Below are 20,555 nucleotides of genomic sequence, written 5' to 3'. Positions count from 1 at the left end.
CATCATTGTTGTCTCTGTCGAATCTTTGAACGCGAAAGACAGACAGAATACGTTTTGGATGCCTTGCACAAATCCATTTTTCGCATAGGTCCCCAACATTACATTGTGGGCCAGTTCTATGGGAAATTGCAAATCCTTCCCATTCGTAGTGTTTAAAAATTTGTAACATGCATTTCAACATGCACGGTGATGACGAAACGAACCGCTTGTATTCTTTTTTTTTTCTTGTGTTGTTGGAAATCATGAAACACATTCAGCCAAACCGAACTGAAAACCATTTTCTTCAACTTTTGTTCAGCCAGAGTGAACCAAGTGCCTTGCAATTTGAAATCAAATCTAATTACACGGAAAATAAATGAAGATTTTCTTAAATGTTCTACCTTGTCTTACTGATTGGACCCTGTTAGTCATTTGTGGGCGACAAAATTTTGAAAAGAGTAATTCGCGATCTATTCGCAGGTGAGTGGACATTAAAGTTAAATATCTCAAAATAATGGTTTTGGTACTTGGTGCGGTTTAGCAGAACCCCGACCATATATTTCTTCAAACGTTCCTCTATAAGAATTTATCCAAGGAAACCTCCAGGAATTCGCGTGGTGTGCATTCGTGTGATTTGTGTAGATATTCCTCCACAAATTATTCGAGATATTTCTCAAGATACCCCCACAAATTTTCAGGGTTTTTTTTTCCAAAGGTGTTACCTTGAAATCATGTGAAATCCTGCTTCTGTTAGGATTAGTTACCTCGAACAGTATTCGTATCTATTTTTGTTAACACAAGGAATTGCTTCACAGGTTGTTCCAGAAACTATGTTGATGATTTCTTCATAAATTATTCCAAGGATATCTCCAGGAATTGCTTAAGATTTCTTTCACGTAGTCACCGAAGAATTTCGCTAATGAATATTTCTAAGGATTCTTTCGCGTATTTCGTCTTCAGTTTCTTTTTTTTCAGGAATTTTTGCCGGAATGTTCTTATGTTTTTTTTAAGAATTCTGTCAATGCTGTTTTAAGGAATCACGTTGACATTTTTTTCGAAAATTCTTTTGGAATTTATCTAAAATGTTACACTTATTGTAATAGTAATTATTCAAGGAACTTTTTCTTTTTTTCTAGAAATAATTCCTAGAAAATCTGCTTAGATCCTGAATTCAACGATACACAAATTTATCTATACGGAAAACATATCAAATTTACAAATTTAATTTGAAATTGCGGAAGGAATCCTTTGAATTCTAGGAATTTCAGTTTTCTGCAAGGTGTTTTAAAGATTTCTTCAGGACTGGCTCACACACATTGGGTTTTAACAGATTTGCGATGGTTTTCATTTTTGAATAATTATTGACGGCATGCGAGCGAGCAAGTGGTTTTGCATCAAAATCTCATGTGCGAATTTTGCGAAGCAGATCTCAAATGAGTTTGCTCTCGTGGGGGAACTCAATGATTGATATTTGAGTGCGAGTCTGCCAACACTGGCCTTCATACGAAATTCGTTGTTTGTTTTATATGGAAGTCAGTACAAACTTTGTTGTTTCGTATACTTTAACATCCAAAAACAGATTTCTGCAGTCAATTAGCCACATAAATCAGCCTACAAGCTGAAAAACTCACATGCAAGTAGTCTAAAATCGACATATTTTCAACAGTATATATCTCTAAACTAGACGTGCTATGACAAAGTTGCCACGTTTGCCTTGTGTGACGCTACTGTCACAAAAAGGAGGTTGCCATATAAATGAAAGTGACTTACATTGTTAATATAATATATTTAGTTTTAGTTTAATTGATACGAAGGTCACCATAACAACTCGAAATAGTGCTCTAAAATTTACATGCGTGATAAAAGTTCACTCGAGGTTATTGAATTGTAAAAAGTTCACTCGATGTTACTAATTAATAATAGTTTGCGCAACAAGTTGTGGAAAGATGATTTTTACAGCATGAGTCGTAAATTTGCCGTATAAGCTTGCCGAGTGGGATAACTACTATAAGTGCTATAAAAATCGAGTTCTACAATGAGTTACGTAAACATTTTTTAGCAATTTTGTTGAAGGCCACTTGAGGATATTAAAAATCTCACCAAGTGACGTTCACCATTATTTCGCCATATGTTGTGTAATGACTCAATACACAATTCAAAATAGTTGCGTAATGAAAAGACGTTGCGTACATAAGTGAAATTCAGTGCACGAAAGTAGACCGTTTCATGGCTGATTGTCGTGATGAAAAACCGCCTATTATGATGAGAAATTATAAAAAAAGCAATTACCACCCGGATGGACAACAATTGCTGAATATATTATTGTCCATTTTTTCCATTTCGACATTTCAGGTTACCACCCTTGCTAATTTGATTGATGCTATCTCTTCTTTTAAAATTATTTTATCTTAAATATAAAAAAGGGCGCATTTAAAAGGGAACTGCAGCTTTGAAACCATCAACAATATTCCACCAATCTCTCCCGACCAGTGGATTACAACAGAGTTGTAACAGATTTTGTTACTCAGTTAGCGCGCTTATTTAACAAAATATATTATTATTTTGGCTAGTTAATAGTGAAAAAAAAAACAAAAATTATGCAGTCAACTCTCCATAACTCGATATTTAAGAGACCATCAAGTTATAGAACATAAAACCAGTGCAAATGCGATCCAAAGGACCATCGAGTTAGCCATGAAAACTAACTTTTACTATGATTCTCTAACTCGATATATAGATACGGAATATCGAGTAAGGGATAGTTAACTTTAACTCAATTTCCTCTACGCTAATCAAAATTTTAACAAAATATGTTATAATTTAAACAATATGTTCAAATCAAACAAAAATATAACTAATTTTGTTATTTTGCATAACTGAATTCTAACAACATTTGTTATGAGCAATTTCTCTTAAATTTTTACAACAAGTTTTACTATTATTATGTATTGAAATGAAACAAATTTGAAACAGCCTTTGTTATTATAATTGATTTTGTATAAATTATGTTATAATTTCCTCCATCAACTCAGAGTACCTCTAAAAAAACTTAAACAAAATGTGTTATTTCTAACAAATCTTGACATAATTGTGCTTCAATTTTGTTGTAATCCACTGGTCGGGCTGACACTAGGTCACTCTATTGATTTATCCTTTTTTTTTCTATCTTTATTAACGAGATTTTTAGCCCTGGGCTAGTTCATCTCGGGACCAACGGCTTTACTTCCCTTCCGAAGGAAGTCGTCACTATAACCTTTACGTCATAAGTGACTATCTCGGGGATGGGATTCGATCCCAGGTCCTTGGCGTAAGAGGCGTGTGTTCTTACCACTACACCAGACCCGTCCCCATTGATTTATCCTTCCATAACCAAATATGCAGAAATATCATGCTTCTAGGGGAAGACGGGGTAAGAGCGCCCGCCGGGGTAAGACGGACCACCTTGAGTTTGGCATGAAAATGGCAATTTTCTTAAAAGTTCATCAAGCACTTTCCATAAATACAAGATTTTTGACATTCCGGAGTATTTAGTGTGATATTTAAATCAAATTTTTCATAACAAATGTCAAAAACAAAGTTTCTGCTCGTCGATATTGAATTTGATCTAAATTTAACAGATGCTTACTTAAGGATTTCGGAAGGGATTTTTTTGGAAAAACATAACAAATTATCCGTCCATGCATTAACAGAAATGTGAAGTGAAATATGAATTGTAAATATTAAGCTTTGAAATAAGGCCATAGTTGTGAAAATTGCGCAAGCGGGGTAAAACCGACCACTGTTGACGGGGTAAGACCGCCACCCCTAATTTATATCAAATAACTGTGTAAACCATTTTTAAAGTTTTAACTACGTTGTACATTACTGTTCAAGTGAAATGAAATCAATTTTGTGAAAAATACAAGCCAAATCCGCATAGTTTTTCCAAAATATGGGTGTTTCAAGGTAATAATAAGTATACATTTAAGTTTTTTGAAATAATTAACCCTAAAATTGATTCACTATCCACGTTAATCAATGTAGAATTCATAAAACATTATATTTTTATGAATCACAGGGAACTGTATTATTTTTTCACAAAATTGTTTACGAAAATCGTGGTGGTCGCTCTTACCCCGTGGGTGGGCGGTTTTACCCCGTCGCTAAAAATAATCGTGATAAGACAACACTTTTTAAAAGCTTCAAGAAATAAATATTTTTTAGAAATACAACACTTGTGATATTTTTTGATCATGCCTAAGGCTTCAAAAAACGACATGTTGCGTCGAAAAAGGATCTATTGATTCTTGATTTTGACATATGAATTGAATTGCTTAGGCGGGCGGTCTTACCCCGTCTTCCCCTACTCCTAGTTGAAATGTAAAGTTTAAAGCGTGTTTGAAATTGGTGTATATTACTACTGAAATTAAATTTGTTTAATAGAGAGCTGGATTGTGAGTTTGAACCGCATTCTTAAGTATACATTTTATTCTTTATGTTCGTTTTATTGAAAAATGACATACTTTTTAAAACATGTACGCATATTTACCGATCTACCCCAGTTTGTAAACATTTGTCTCCCAATATTTCAATCGGTTATCTCTGGATAACATATTATGAAAATAATACATGGAAAACAAACTTTATTGCATTGCAGCAGTGTTGCCATTTCTGACGATTTTCATTGTGCTTTGAAAGGTCTTCTGAAAATAACACATATTTTTCCTCTGTTGTGCTTTAAACATGACGTGGGGACTAAATAAGCAACTCTATGAAGGCCCAGGTTATGCTTTTCATAAAAACTATATTAGTACCTCCTGCAGGACGCACATTGAACTTGAAAGTTCTATTCATTTAGGTTCCCTTGAAGTTTAAAATATTTTTCTCTAAAAAAAATGTTGAAAATAGTTGTAATGATATCTAGAAAATTGTTATTGATAAATTGAAAAGATGTAGCATGTACAAGGTGTCCCCTTTATTATATAAACAGTCCTTAGACACAATATTGACATCTTTCTTAACTATTTGAAATATCAGAAAAGATGTACTGAAGGAAAATAAACAAATGCAAAACAAAATTGAAATCTAACTAAACATTTAGTGGTTGTAAGTAATTCAAATTCTCTGAAACTTTTCAAAAAAGAATTAATAGTTAGTATATGAAAAGTATAGTCGACTTTTCACACTGCAAAATATGTAAAATTGAAAAACGATTGACGATGTTTTTTATTATTATTATTCAAGACTTCATATTTAATGATGCCTTTCTAAAATTCGTCATATTTCATTCGGTAAGTAATGTCCTACACAGGCGATGCGCCACACATTCTATCTCCAGCGAAGCCTCAGTCAGAAACAGCAAACCTACTCTTATGTTGTACATTGTGTCTAGTCGTATCATTGTTCACAGATATATTGTGCTTTCCAAATACTAATATATTTTTTTCTATTTCCCTATGCGGTTATCATATCTTCCGATGAAAATCGGAAAATCTTTGATTATCTCTTTCAACTGCTGCTTCATACCTGATCGATTGGATACTTCTTCCGATGATGGGATCGCCGTTGGATTGGATCTGTGCTGCCTTCGACAAATTGTGTATATTATTCGGTGATGTATCGGAATTAAATGTTTATCGTTGTGGTGTGTGTCTGTGACAAAACAAAATGTGCTGATTGGTTTGAAAAACCACCCTAAAGACATATCGTGGTGTGCGGGCATATAACGTACGAGTCGGTGTCACACTTCCTGAAGGATTTTTTACACGAAGATCGCGAGGATGTGGACGTTGAAGTGGTATTTTTACATCGGTAAGTGATCCTGTTTGCCATGTTGCGTATTTGCCATTTGAGTCTTAAGTTACACCCACTTTTTGTTTGTGTGTTAGTTGATAATCGCGCAAATCAACATTACATTGATTACATAGCATAGCTAGAGCTCTCCTAGTCAAACGATAACGAAAAGTACCTTGCCCGTCCCTTTTTTCCTTACATTAGAGTCATTTTGCATTAACCTCATATAAACGTTTCTCTCTCTCTTGTTACCATGTTTAAGTATTATCGAAAGCAATTAATCGATGCCGATACAATCGTCCTACATTCATCAATTATAATATTAAAGCAATTTTTTAAATGAATTTTGTTCCCAAAGCTATTACGTCAAAGTCATTCCAAATTAATAAGTGATCTTCTTCCCCTCATCTTCTTCTTCTTTCGCTGTCGATTCTGTTCGAACTGACTTCCCATTCTTCATTTTTATTATCATTCTGTTCACACTGCCATTGTTTCTTGTTTTGTTTCTCATTCTTTCACCGCTTTGTTGAAGCTATGAATCTTTTTAAACATTCTAAATGATTCGTTCGATAACAACCAAAACATGTGAACCAAATATTAACGTGTTAAACCAAAACTACCTATACCTAAATACCGAACTATAGAAAGGAGCCTGATCTGGAACTCGAAGGTCTCTTGAAGCGACATTACACAACGGTGGAGTTTTTTCAGGGAACTATGATGAACGCAGTCGATTTGGAGCGAGTAAAGGTACATCCCACAACCATTAGCTAACAAACCAATTAAGTTCATATTCTCTTTCAAACAAAAACATTCTGAAGAAAAAAAAAACGCAAAGACACTCAAAAAACGAACCATTTTCTTACTTTCACTTGTTGAGTTCATCAATATGCTTACGTTGGAGAAAGTCAGCTTCTCCCCCTTTTTCTTAGTAAAACTTCCAAAAACCTAAAATGAAAGTGAACAAACGGAATTTTGAACATTATCAGCCGCCCATTCACTAAAGCACAAAACTACTCTTTCTCTCAAACAAAACAATGCTTTGCAAAAAGTAAAATGTCCCTAGAAATCGGAAAAGAATACAATTTCGTTCAGTATACACACGTACAGTACCAATGAACACAAAAAAAGTATTGCACATATCAAAGCACCACCAACCAGGTTTGTTGAACAGTATTCAAATCACCAATTCCACCTTCCACAAGACAATCGTCGTCGTTGAATACACGTCCAATTACTATCTTGCAGTAACGTTCAGCAGGTATCGATTGTACTACACTCTTGGATTATTTGAATAGTTGAATAACAGTTCATTATTTGTTTCGCTTAAATTATTCATTGTAATTTTGCGTAGAATGCTAGACTTTTTCAAATCTCTAAATGTTCCAGTAACAATAAACGGTGCAGAGAAGCAGTAGCAGCTTATAGAGGCACTGCTTTATTTTCGTTTAAGTTTCAAGGGAACGAAGTAAGTTTGATGGTAGTTGAATTTGAAGAAAACAAAAATGCATCTATTTTTTGGGAAATAAAGGAGTAAACGGAACGTTGAGTTGTAATTGAGTGCAAAGCTGGATGAGGTTATGTCGAACGGTACTTCTGATGTTTTCAAGTGATTTATCATTACTTGAAAGACCTTTCAAGACAACCTTGAACAAACGTTCTGGTTTGTCGTCGTAAGCGATTTATCGATGCTGCTGATGCTTCTTCTCTACGAGATGTTTCTGAAGAATTTTGTGGAGAACAGCTGGAAGAGTAATTTTATAAAATTTTGCAATACTCTCTGAATGAATTCTTGCAGGAATGTTTTGCATAAATTCAACAAAAACCTCGCCAGTTTCGAGAAGAAAATATGGAAAAATCATCCAAAGACTTCATTGAAAGAGCTGCTGGAGTAACCCTCGGAGCAATCCCTGAAGAATTATCAGATAAAATCCCAGGAAAACGCAAACAGCATTACCGTGAATATCCCTGAAAGTCTTCAGGGATGGAAGTCTTCAGGGTCTATTATTGAGAAGTAATCCACAAACGAATAGATTTCAATATTCCTGAAAAATCTCTGATAGAGAATTAGATAAAATACTGTAGTGACTCTTGAAAAAATCCCTTCTTAAAAGATATATAAATAACAGAACAGAGCACTGACAGAATTACTTAAGAAATCTCTTGGAGAAGCCCATGATGAAATACGCTTACTGGTCCGAAGATGAGAACGTCTTTAAACTAATAAAGATAGCAAATTTGCAGAGATTAAAGTAGAAATAGTTTCGAAATTTATTCGGCTCCGTAATGTTATATGCTACATGAGCCCTCAGTTAAAAGTAATTGTCGTTAATCCATAATCCGATCACTGGGAAATTTCGCTCATCAAATTCTATCACAAAATAGCATAATTAAAATTACTTGAACGAACGTCATTTAAAACACGTCTGTTGGTCACAAAATCTATCCAAGGAATCCTTTAATCAGATCGACAAAGCACCACGCGCCTAATGGTATGTCGTTCTTTCTCTCTCCAACCAACGAGCCACACATATCTGTGCTCCTTCAGCGCACTCGCTTCATTCGTGATTTTTCACAAGCCGAAGATTTATTGGAATCGTCAGTCTTTCTCATTCCACCAAAGCAGTGATGCCAAATATATTCAAATAGCTACCAACCAATGAACCAAATAACATTTTAAATATTTTAAAATGATTCAATGACTTCGTTATTAACACTACAGTAATATCATGTTCGATTAAGGATTTCTTCGAATCTTGTTTACATTTTTTGAGATTTAAGATAAATTTAGAGGTTAAGAGTCATGAAAGACATTCTCATACTCTGTCTGATAAATTGCCCATCAAAGACTTCTATTTTAAGGCAAGGATTTTTTGAAAGGCTAGGCCATAAAACAACAACCATGTGAAGGAAAATTTAAGGTTCCTTCATACTTGTCATACATTTAGAAACTGATAGAGAAATACCTAGGGAGGTTCCTTTAAACATCTTGTAAAGAATTAAGAATCCTTAAAAAATCTTTAAATAAATTCTTGGACTGTTTCATGAAGAAATCACCGGAGTAACTTTTAGAAGTATCTTAGAAGTATCTGTAAGGGATGAAATCTCTAGAGAAATCCTTGGAAAACTTGCAATAATCCTTGAAAAGTTTTCCTTGGAAAAGTTCCAAACTGAATAACCGATGGAAATTAGGAATCTTTTACCGTATTACTGGAGGAATCTCTAGACAAATACTTTTTTGAATGAATCCTTATAAGAATCCCAAGGACTTTGATAGACTTTATGGAGAGTAGCTGGAAGAGTATTTGTGGAAGATTTTGCAGTATTCACTGCAGGAATTTTTGCAGGAATATTCGAATGAATTCCCAATGGAATCCTGTATAAATTCAATAATATGAAGGATAAATATTAGGGAGTAATCCACAAAAAATAGATTTCAATATTTCTGGAAAATCTTTGACTGATAATTAGAAAAAATCCTGTAGTGACTCTTGAAAAATCTCTTCCTGGAAGGTATATAAATATAAAAACGAAGCACTGACAGGATTACTCAAGAAACTTGAAGAAGTCCTTGATAAAATACGTGGAGACACTTGCAGAGAAATATTTAGAGAAGTTTTTTCAGGCATCCTTTGAAGATCTAATGTAGAGTTATTGCAGAATAAGTCCTGCATTATCAATGTCTTCAAAAATCCTCAAATAATTGTTTAATCAAATTCCTGAAGAAATTATCGGAGTAATTCTTAGAAGTATCTGAATAGATTTAGGAACGGAATAAAAGGTATACCATACTCCATCTACTTTTAAGTTTCTCTATTGAGATTCTGCTCAGAGGATTCGAACATTAATTAAAGAGCTGAATGATAGAGTTTTCACAGGTGGACATTCCGGTTATCAATAAGGACTGTAATGTGCATTTATTAATCCTACTGCCAAAAATCATATATAATGAAGATTTAGATGTCATGCATTTGGTTTTGAGGCATAAATCGATGTAGTTTTATCCCATTGTCCAGATTGGCCAACTTTCGGGACCACCGGAACTGGTTCTTCTTAGGAAAAACTAACAAGCAAATTGATGTTTAATTTTTCTACCACAGTCACAAAATATACTCCAACCAAGTCCTTACATATGGTTCGTCAAGCTTGCCAGCCATTGCTTTGTCACGGTCGCCATATAGAACCATATAGCTATGGTGAATGGTCGCCATATTGAACCATATGCCAATAGGGACGAATTAAATCAACCATAACAGAAATGGAAATAAGATTCTGATTACTTCATAAGCCTTCAATTTAGGAATTTCAGATAATTTTGAAGACTTGTAGTTTCAGCACTATGCAAGTCATTCGACATTACCTCAATAATCCTTCCATATTTTCCAGTTCAAGTTATTCAGTTCCTTCGAAATAGATGCAGTTTTTCTTTTTCCGTCCTTCAAACAACCATTGCCGCCAGATTGACGCGATCGGTCAGCTATGTGTACGCAGCTTCATTTACAATTACCAAAGGGTTGCACAGTATAATTACCAGTTCGTATAATTAGGATAGATGCTCCGTTCCATTCGCTTCCGTAGAAATGCAGCAAGTGGTTCAGCAAACGGATCCCGTAGTACCGCCACGTCGCTTCGGTTTGTTCACAAAACCAAGAAGAAAAAATAAACGTATTTTATCCGAAATCAAAATTTTCCTACAACTTCCATGTTTACATCAATTTGTATTGTTATTGGTAGCGAAATATTTCCATTGGTTATATAGCGAGCTAAGCGTCTACGTTTGAGACACCGGATTCTTTCACTACCAATTCTTCTTCACTTCGATTGCATGTTCAAGGTAATGCCTATCTTACTCAATTTCCGAAATTGTTTTACTAAGACGTTGCTTTTAGTTCTACTTCATCGTAATATCTTCATTTACTCGCAATTTCTCGCTATCAGTTGTTATTTTCGTTTTCATAATTTCAATCAGCAATAAACGATAGATTATTTTGGAATGCCGCATCTTTCTCACACGAAATTTTTACTGCTACTTATTTTGGTTGAATTCAAATTCGAATTGAAAGCTCTTTTCGATTGCCAGTTTGCAAACAGTTTCCGTTACTCTTGCGAAAAGCAGTTACGTTAAGACTTGTTTCCTATCCCTCAGTAACTTCAGTACACTAATGAAGGAATTCCGCGTTGAGCTGCATCCCAGCTTCAGATGATGAATCAAGAATGTAACCGTTTAATATTATAATTGATCGAAGTTATCGTCCCTTAGACTCATCGATTCAAATCGTTTTTCATCAGATCAATTTTAAGCGTGATCCATTCCACTACCTGTGTTTGATCCAATCCAATACTACTAACGACAGTAAATTTCTCTTTTTAATTCATTTTCTTTCAAATGTCACTTGTATCTTCACTCACGCTTCGACTTATAACGAAAATTAACGATTAATGTAATGACCTACCGCGATTTTTTCCCCGTTTATGGTGTAACAATTTTTGCAAAAAAAAAATCAAATCAAACAAAACAACCGTTTATTCAATTTATCGAATTATTTTGTTGCCTATATGCTTGCTCTCACCTCTCGAACACGAACCTGAAACCTGAATCAATCAATATATTGCAATTCCCACTTCACGAAAAAAAAACACAAATTCAAAAATTCAAATGAAAAGTAAACCACCCGATCTGGAGCTGGAAGGTCTGTTCAAGCGCCATTTCACCACCGTGGAGTTCTTCCAGGGGACCATTATGAGTCCGATCGATCTGCAGCGGGTCAAGGTAATAAATGCATATTCTGATACAATTCATTCTATCCACCCTTTCAGTACAAGAAAACCCATCAAATACTTACTTGGTTCTTTGGTTCAAGCCTTTGTACTTGTTATTATCATTTCCGGTAGAGTACTACAAGCGAACAACACTCGTACTACTCAGAGCCCTTCCCACCCCACTACCACTAAAACCACATGAGTACACAAGGATACAGACTTGCCTCCTGTTTCTTCCACCTGACGAGCTTTTTTTGGCGGTTCGAACACCATTCACGAACTACGATTGAAACGACGAATTTCTACCTTGTTTTTTTTCCTTTTTGGTTTGGTTAGTTTTTGCTCTTCTCCTTTTTCTTAGTTGGAAAATTCTTGTAAATATTCCCGATCATGGTTTTCAAATGCATTGATGTGTTTTTGGTGTAGATGATAATCAGACATTTTTGGCTGGCTTATTGGAAAAGGTGCTGTTCAACAATCGATATGGTATAAACCTGAGAGAGACTCGTGAAGAGGAAAAATATCGACGTCATATGATTCCGCTGTTACGAAACGTCAAATGCAGCCCGTCGTTTTTTATGGCTGAAAAATTGAAGAGTATTGTGTTCAAAATAAAATATTATTAAATACCACTGTCAGCGGAGCAGATTTTCCAAAGATGCTGAAAAATCTGAACACAAGACTATAGTTATTTATAATGTCTGCTACATTTGCTGGCATGAAATTTCACTCAAAGTGCCTTTTATGCTTCGATGTGCTGCAAACGCAATATTTTTTGCTGAGATGGTCATGTGAGAGCTTGAACGGCTTGCGCAAGATTGATGTACACACTGAGTGGAATAAGAAAAAAACTCAGCAATCGCGAGTCTCGTCTCAGGTAAAACTACCAAAGGAGAACCAATGGTCGAAAAGTTGGAAGTAGAATAATAAATCCGTTGCACCGAAACATGTAGAAATAGAAAGGGCAAAAGGTTTTATTACGACAATAAAAGTATCTGAAATGCTCCACAAATAATTGAAAAATGCACCATACTAAATACAGTAATGTACTAATGAAAATTACAATATTTAAACGAATAAGCAAAAATTTTCCATGAATAGGTTAAATTGTACCAGTAAAACAATACATTTTCTGATGTGCAAAAAAATTGTGGTTTCATCGGTACAATTCAGTCTATTAATTGAACAGTTTTGCTTAATTATGGAGCATATTGTTTATTTTATTGAAACATTACTCACTTTGTTATGGTGCTCTTTTTGATAATTTATGGCACGTCTTGTATATTTTATGAGTGCATTAAATAGGCTGTCAATGTAAAGTTTTTATGATAGGTTGAAAGCGGCAAAATATTCAATTTAGAGTAAGGTGGGGCAATTTTTTAAAGATTTCTAGCTCATCTCAAAAATAATGTTATGAATGGCTTGGTGGATTAAATGCTGTTCAACTAGGAGACTTTCACATCAAATATTATAGAAATCATTTGAAAAATCTATGGCAATTTGTCATCGTTTCATACTTCATATAAAAAAACTTTTTTTTTGTATAAGGGGCTAATTAAGCCTATCGTGAATATGAATTGTGTGTTAGTTTTTGTATAAATGTCTGGAAACCGTTTTTAATCCATCAACAAACTTGAAATTTGCTATAAATGTATAAGGAAATTGGCCATTAATTCTGATATTAACCCAGTTGTCGAGGAAGATGAATTTTCAAAAAATCGTTTTGAATATCCAGTATATCCTTCCAAGCCATTAATATACCTAACATGTTGCATTTTACTTAAAGTTTATTGAAAAAATATATGTTCATTACAAAAACATTGATTTATAACAATAGGCAATAATAGGATGTGTGTCCAATCATTGCGGTTTTTTCCTCTCACCCATCCTTTTATTGCGTAATTTTGGATATTTCTCATAGGGAAACATACCACAGTAATGGGATATTAGCACTATTGCAATACTAGGACAATAGAAATGACGACTTACTTTTAACTTTTCATGGAATCTAATAAAGCAAATTGAGTCATTCGTGTAACTTCCAGAAGATTCAACATAAATTCATGTTATTACAGTAGCTACCGTGTTGATTCGAGTTGCCCGGACGCTTCGAATCCCGCACTCAATTCAACTTTTCGACTTTTTTTATTTGTGTAGCTGAATAATTAGTTTCCCTATGAAAAAACTGTAGATATATTTTTTCATGTATTCAATTTTATTTTTTTCAATTATTTTTTTATTTATGTATAAAAGATCCCCAAAATCTCCTATGTTTCAAAATTTAAATATTGTATCATCTACTGAAAAAAAAAAAAAATAATTTAACTCGTAATAAGTTGAATTCGGTGATGTCTGTGCAATAAATTATGGAACAAATCGTTTTTAGGGGAATTGGGGCAAATATAGCCATTAAACTATATGCTCCCACTACCTCCTATCAATGAGGCTAGCGGCAATCGATCATGTAGATCAATATCGTGTACCCAAAAAATAATTACTAATCATACATTTTGTACAAATTTCGCTACAACTTGTTTCTGCAAGCTATATTCATGATTATTTGACTATTTTAAAATTTATTTTGATAAAAAAGAAAGTTGAAAAAATTTAAACAAAAATTCCTCTTTAAAAATATTCCATTGTACATTTGGCCCCATAATTCCCTAAATTTCCATCTTTTTATCACGTTCTCTGTAAAACATTGTTGAATGAATCAGGAATGATGAAATTCATGGGAAGTATTCTCCACAATAAAACAGTTTTACACAAAACAACATGGAAATCTAGTCTTTCCAAGGAATCGGGGCAAAACGGGCATCATAGCTTACCTCAGAGCTGTCACACGTACATGAAACCACCACCAATCGATTCTTGAAAAAATTTCCTTTCGAATGAGCTATAAAACTTATTTTTAATCTTTCTATTAAGAAAGTTATCAATTTTTTCCACCTTTCGTTTCGGATTTCCCCAATGTGCATTGGTTGCCCCGTTTAGCGAGGTAACTGAATCTGATGGCTCATTTAAACATTTTCTTCTAAGGTTTTCACAATTTTGAAAACATTCATGGTTATGTATTTCATGAAAAGTAAAGGATTTTTTCGGTCAGCGTTTGAGCTGCAACTAATAATAATTTAGGGTGGGACTTACGACAACGGGAAATTATTTCCCGGGCTGCCCAAAATATTACCTTCATAAAAATACTACTGTATGAAAATCTGATTAAATTTGTCATACGCTAGTAGTCCCGGCCAACTTCGTCTTGCTATCAAGCAGGCTGCTGAAAAACGCCATTAATCGTCCCGTAGAAGTATATTATTAATTAAGTATATCGATTGTATTTTCAACCCAAAATCTCTCGGCATTCTCTTTCTTCCCACGAATGTTGTCAAAAATAGAGACAAAACATTTGTATCTGTTAAGAAAATTTTGAAATGTGGAAAAGTATAATGGTACCGAACAATATGTTTGGGAATATTATAGGTTTAGGGCGCCATTCATCGCTATTTCTAAGTATAAGCCCCTATCTAGTTGGAATTAGTTTACTTGTATTAACTGGTTGTTATCTTTGTACTACAATGATCCGTGAATGGCGTCCTTAACGTTCAACGCTCCGTCAGAAATCATTACCTACAACTTTGCTGAAGACAGCTACTCGATTTGAAAAAAATAATACTTTCACTCTGCACTGCGAGGTGAATAGATCACAAATATAGGGTGTTCCAGAAAGTATGGGCACGACTTTAACAACGAGAATCACAATATGTTCTTAAACAAATTAATATTTTTATATTTTTGTATTTTTTTTCTGGGGGCATCTTAAATATTGCCTGTGAAAATTTTGTTTGATAAAATAACTTTTGATATTGAAATTTTTGGTATTAGAAAATCAATTCTTATCTAGCCAACACAGACCCTAGTTTTGTGATTTTTTGGAACTTAACTAGTAATTAATGTTTTTATCAAATTCCTTTGATGTAGTGAGTTCAAGTACATTGTATCTAAGGTGATTTACAAGAATTTTTGTTTAAAATTTTATTTGGCTTTGCTAGCAAACATTTGACAAAATAGTAAAATTCTAAAAAAATGCTAGTTTCTCTCTCCACGTAAGATAACTTCACGCGCTTCATAGCTTTTCAGGTATGTTCAATATAAATTAGAAATATTCTTTTCAAATTTACTTACGTCAAATATCTAAACTTTTGGATAAGCAACAAAACTTTTAGATTGGTGCATGTTTTTACGGACATACAAGGACTTGGTTTTGACCCTTGTATAAATCGAGCACAGCTGAAATCGAATTTTCAGTTTCAATTCAAATTTCATATACTTAAGTTTATAATTTCAAATAAAATCAGAGATGGTCTGATCATGTATCGTATCGGCAATGGTATATATTTTTTTCAGGTGTTCATTGTACGTACTCTATGACCTAGCACAAATTTTGTACAGAAAAGTCGCTCAAAAATATCGCGATTTGTGCAGAACTGATAAGAGATGCCTCCAGAAATATAACATCATCAACAAAGAGGTAGCGAAAAAATCGCTCAAAATTCAGAATCTGCTCTCGATAAGTGGAAGAACATAATGTGTGAAAATCAGATTTTTATCTGCACTAGTCTCGAAATGGCAGTATGGTAAAGTCGTGCCCATACTTTCTGGGTAACCCTATATTTTTATATCAAAATAAAGCTTAAGAACTTCAGAAGACACCGCGCTCTTAAAATGACGCTTGGACATCGAAAACTAAAAACATATGTTTTTCGTTCTCTGAATCAGTGTGAAGTGTGGCAAAAGTTCATTTTTGACAATCAATTTTAAAATTATTAAATCTTAAAATGGGTAAATATTTTGCCATAAATTTGTTCAGTAAAATCGTAGCCAACATGTTGAAGGTCTACTGTTAGGCATTTGTGTATTTTCAACTGTAGGTAATACAGTCGACTCTCCATAACTCGATATTCAAGGGACCATCGACTTATAGAATTATCGAGTTATAGAATACACCAACGCAAAAAATCTCAAAATCGAAGAAACAAATTTTTGTATTTCCAATACATATATGATTTTTACTGTAGAAAGTAATAATATTTTGTTGATATTATTTTACAATCAATTATTTGAAAACTTTTTTTCGAAATGTTCGAAAAATCCCATTTTTTACCCACAATATTTTTTTTTATTTCAATGTTTTTAAACATTGATTACAAATTGTAAGTATTTATTCACTTACAAACAAGAATCAGTCCAAATTTCCCCGTATAAGAAGGATTTTAAAATGGATATCGAGTTATGGAGGGAAATTTTCCTCTCACGTGACATCGACTAATGGAGATATCGAGTTATAGAAATATCGACTTATGGAGAGCAAGATGTATGGGAATTTGAAGGGACCGAAAAATCCATCGAGTTATAGAGTATATCGAGTTGTGGAGAATCGACTGTAGTTTTCTCGAAATATTGATTATTCCACTAGGGTCCAAATTTTACGCCCATTTTATGCTACATAGTTATGCTTTAAACATCAAACTTGACCCAGATTACAATTTTTTTTTAAATTAGATATTTCTATGAGGCGATGGGCCCTTCAATATCGACTTATGTAGATTTGACTGTAAATTGACTCAGAATTTTTTTTTTTTTTCATCAACTAAGGTAACACTTAAATTCCTGTTGGGAAGCCTATGCCTAGAGAAATGCTTGGAGGTGTCTGTAGTGAAATTCATGTTCCAATACTTGAACTATTTCAAAAATCGTCGGAACAACTCTCCATGAAATTTGTGAATATTTTTTCCGGAATGTTTATACCATATTTTGCAACATACTTTGACAAATTCAAGAGCTGTTCGAGGAGGAACTGCGTCATTATTAGCTTCATCATATATTGTGTTTTTTCCCTAGGCTTATAGAAGATTTGCTTTCATTAATTATTGTTCAAACACTTGAAGAGCCCAAAAAACTTAGATTAAAGGCATGGAGTCAAATATGTGAAATCTCTGAATGAATCATTAAAAGATTTCCTCTAAGAGGTAGCCCTGGATGATTTTTTTAATGTGTCACAGGTGACATTTATTTATTTTTAAAGATATGTGTACAAATGGAATCTTGAAGAGTTGAATAATTACTTGAGGATTTCTGATTTTAATTGTTGGATGAGTTAGAGCGAAAATTCCTGAAGATTTTTTTAAAAGAATATGTAAATAATTGCTTGCATCCGTCATTTCAGAAAACAATAGACGAATTACTTTAAAATTTTGATCCTGCTCTTTGTCGCATGCAGTCGATTAAAAATAACACATTATAGAAAATTTACCGTTGAGTTGGTAATTAGGGTGTCTGGATTGTAAAAGTTAAACACTGAATCCTTAAATATCTAAAAAAAAATAACGCTTGAATTTGACCAACAGATCCGATCAAAGTTACGATTCAAAATTACGAAAATATTTGTCGGTAGAAGAAAATTTCTTCTCTTCGAAGAAATTGTTTGCCGGAATTCACCTACTGATGACAAAAACATATAAAAACATTAATTCACATCAATGCATTTGAAGGCTGTATGCTGTACAGTGCCATCTGTAATCGCATGTTCCTCCCCACTCTTTCTTTCGTTTGGTCTCGTGCGTTCCTCTGCGACCACTCCGTGTCACCCATAGTCTCCACCCCCTCCCCCCTCTCTCGACCATCTGTGTGCGCGGTAAGTGGAAGTTTTATCACTCTCTCAGAACACGCATTTGTTTCTTTTTTCTTCTTATTTGGAAAGAAGTCATATTTGAACTTTTTATTTCCCTAAGATGCGCTATTCCGCTTTAGTTTTATTGTAAGTTTGATATTCTGGCAAACAATAGAAAAAAGCATGTAGATAGAACACAAGTTAAGTTAGATTAAATAGATTGTTTGACATACCGTATCCTAGCTTTCAGCAGAGAACGCAAATTGCTTAATTCAGGCGCTCGAAGGCAGCAATTGAACACGGTCCACTACGAGAAGACAAAATCATAGAACTAAATCTGAATTTTATATAGGTTCTGTTGCCAATTGTTGAATAGTCTAATTGACTGCTAATTGTTCAACACTTCGTACAAAATGCACAGGCTGTTCAACATTTGGTGAAAAATTAGTCTGCTCAACAATAGGCATACCCTAATTGTATTACACTGGTGTCTTCATCAAAACAGCTGTTAATTGAAATCTTTGTTTGAAACATCACCCAAATTTATCGCTTTTGATTACTTTAACGAATTGAAAAAACGTTTTGTTATTTAAAAAAAGTCTCTGATTTTCTTAGCTTTTTTAGCCCTATGTCATAGTTTTAATGATCCAAGATATCCTGAAGTCTAAGTCTTACATTTTTCCAATATTTTGCACCAAGTTCAAGAAAACTTCTTCTATTTTTAGAATCCATGTCGATTTAGGTTATTAGTCACCTGGTTTTGAAGACGTTCCGATGTTCCTTGAGGGACTGACACTCCCCATCAGGCATTGCAGAATTCGTTTTCAGTGATCCAATTGATCGTGCTTCAACGATTAAAGCAAGCGAAGAAAAACATCGCCTCTGAATCGGTCAATGATCGGCAATGTTTCGCAAGTTGTAACAAGCTTGATAAACAGCAGTAGCGAAAGAGAGCCCCACAGAGAAAGCACTGATAAAACCCATTTTTCTCGCTTATTTACCATTGAGGAGTTTTACTTTATTTTTTACTGTTTTACTTTACTGGTATGATAAACAATCCCCAAACATCCTATGACAGCAATGGTGCCCTCCAGGTTTGGAGCTTGTTTAGATGGGTTTTACCATGCGCTGTAATCCCAAATACAGTCAGAGTTGTTGGTCGGGATAGTATTTGAATGGTCTAAGAGGGCCGTTGCTCTTGCAGAAGCATGATTCGAACAGCTCATCACGCGCGCATAGTAAGGATAAATGGAGCATCCGATGCACTGTTTGTCGCGGGACAAACCGTTTGTCGGATGTTGTAACAAGTCGCGATTAACATGAATCAGAACGCGTTCACGGCATAATTTTTCACTCAAACCATACCCGATTGACATTCGAATCTTAAATGACATACCATAAGGTAGATCGCGGAATAAAAACGTAAAAATCCCCCAAAAGTTATGACTTTGGTTTGCGAACAATTGATCGTTAGCACACATGCCGAGCGATTCATTTTTCACAGAGTGGAGTTTGTTGTTAGAACTTGACGACTAATGGTTAATCGTTGTTGCTATGATCGCACGATAAAGAACAACCGCGATGCATCATTTATTTTGTCATGATCACTAGATTTCCATCCTTGTCCTCGGCTGCTCATATAAAATTTCTGAATCTTAAAGTTACTAAATGATGTTTTGAAGCTTAAAAGATCTTTATACGCTCATGGTGATACCTGAATCATATGTGAATGCTAAAACCGGATGTACCAATTTGCTTCATTTTTTCATAACAGGCTCTCGTCAAAGTATTGTTTTGAAAAGCGAATGACAGAACATAAAACAATCTGTAGCCTTAGATATATAGGTAAGTTTAAGCTGCGGACCTCAAGGAATTTGAGTTTATTTCCGGAACCAGATGACCAATAATCAAAATCGACCCAGATCCTAAAATTAATAACGTCTTGGGAACTTGTGCAAAAATGGTGCAAGAAAATATCGTTATAATAATTAATAATTTTGTGTGGTAAAACTGATGCTGCTGGTATCAAAAATCTTGCGTGGTATTTCAAACAAAGATAATCTTTCGAAAACAAGTATTCAATATTCAACTCATGTTTATGCTCTGCAGCGCGCTGTCAAGGAGAAGGTGAAATTATACCAATATTTTTTACTATTGCTATCGGTAGTATCGAATAGAGGTTACTTCCAGAAAAGAAAGCGTAGTTTGCATCGAACGACATAGGAGCTCCATTTGTTTCCTGTTTGCTGTTACTTGCACATTTTACATAGATCTAACTTTTAAGCATGCCGTTTCCAAAAACTATCACTTTTTCAAATATAGAATCATCAAAGTTTTATATATTTTTGTTCTTGTTTTCCATTATATCATATAGTTG

The 20,555-nt window shown here is 34.2% G+C and overlaps 1 protein-coding gene across 50 annotated transcripts in view; it reads left to right on the top strand.

Annotated features, from left to right (window-relative positions):
- LOC5578934 (calcium-activated potassium channel slowpoke) overlaps window positions 1-20,555 on the top strand; it is a 226,985-nt gene that overhangs the window by 126,885 nt on the left and 79,545 nt on the right. For 26 of the 50 annotated variants that reach the window (XM_021837453.1, XM_021837454.1, XM_021837457.1 and 23 more), the window contains exons 8-9: window positions 5,659-5,769; window positions 6,396-6,501. In XM_021837453.1, coding sequence (XP_021693145.1) covers window positions 5,659-5,769; window positions 6,396-6,501 — 217 coding nt within the window. Of the gene's footprint in view, window positions 1-5,658; window positions 5,770-6,395; window positions 6,502-11,415; window positions 11,522-20,555 lie in introns of all 50 variants that reach the window. The other 24 variants (XM_021837496.1, XM_021837463.1, XM_021837461.1 and 21 more) reach the window with 1 other exon arrangement.

Source organism: Aedes aegypti, chromosome 1 (genome assembly GCF_002204515.2).
Source record: "Aedes aegypti strain LVP_AGWG chromosome 1, AaegL5.0 Primary Assembly, whole genome shotgun sequence".
NCBI lineage: Eukaryota > Metazoa > Arthropoda > Insecta > Diptera > Culicidae > Aedes > Aedes aegypti.
This window is presented reverse-complemented; position numbering and strand designations above follow the sequence as displayed.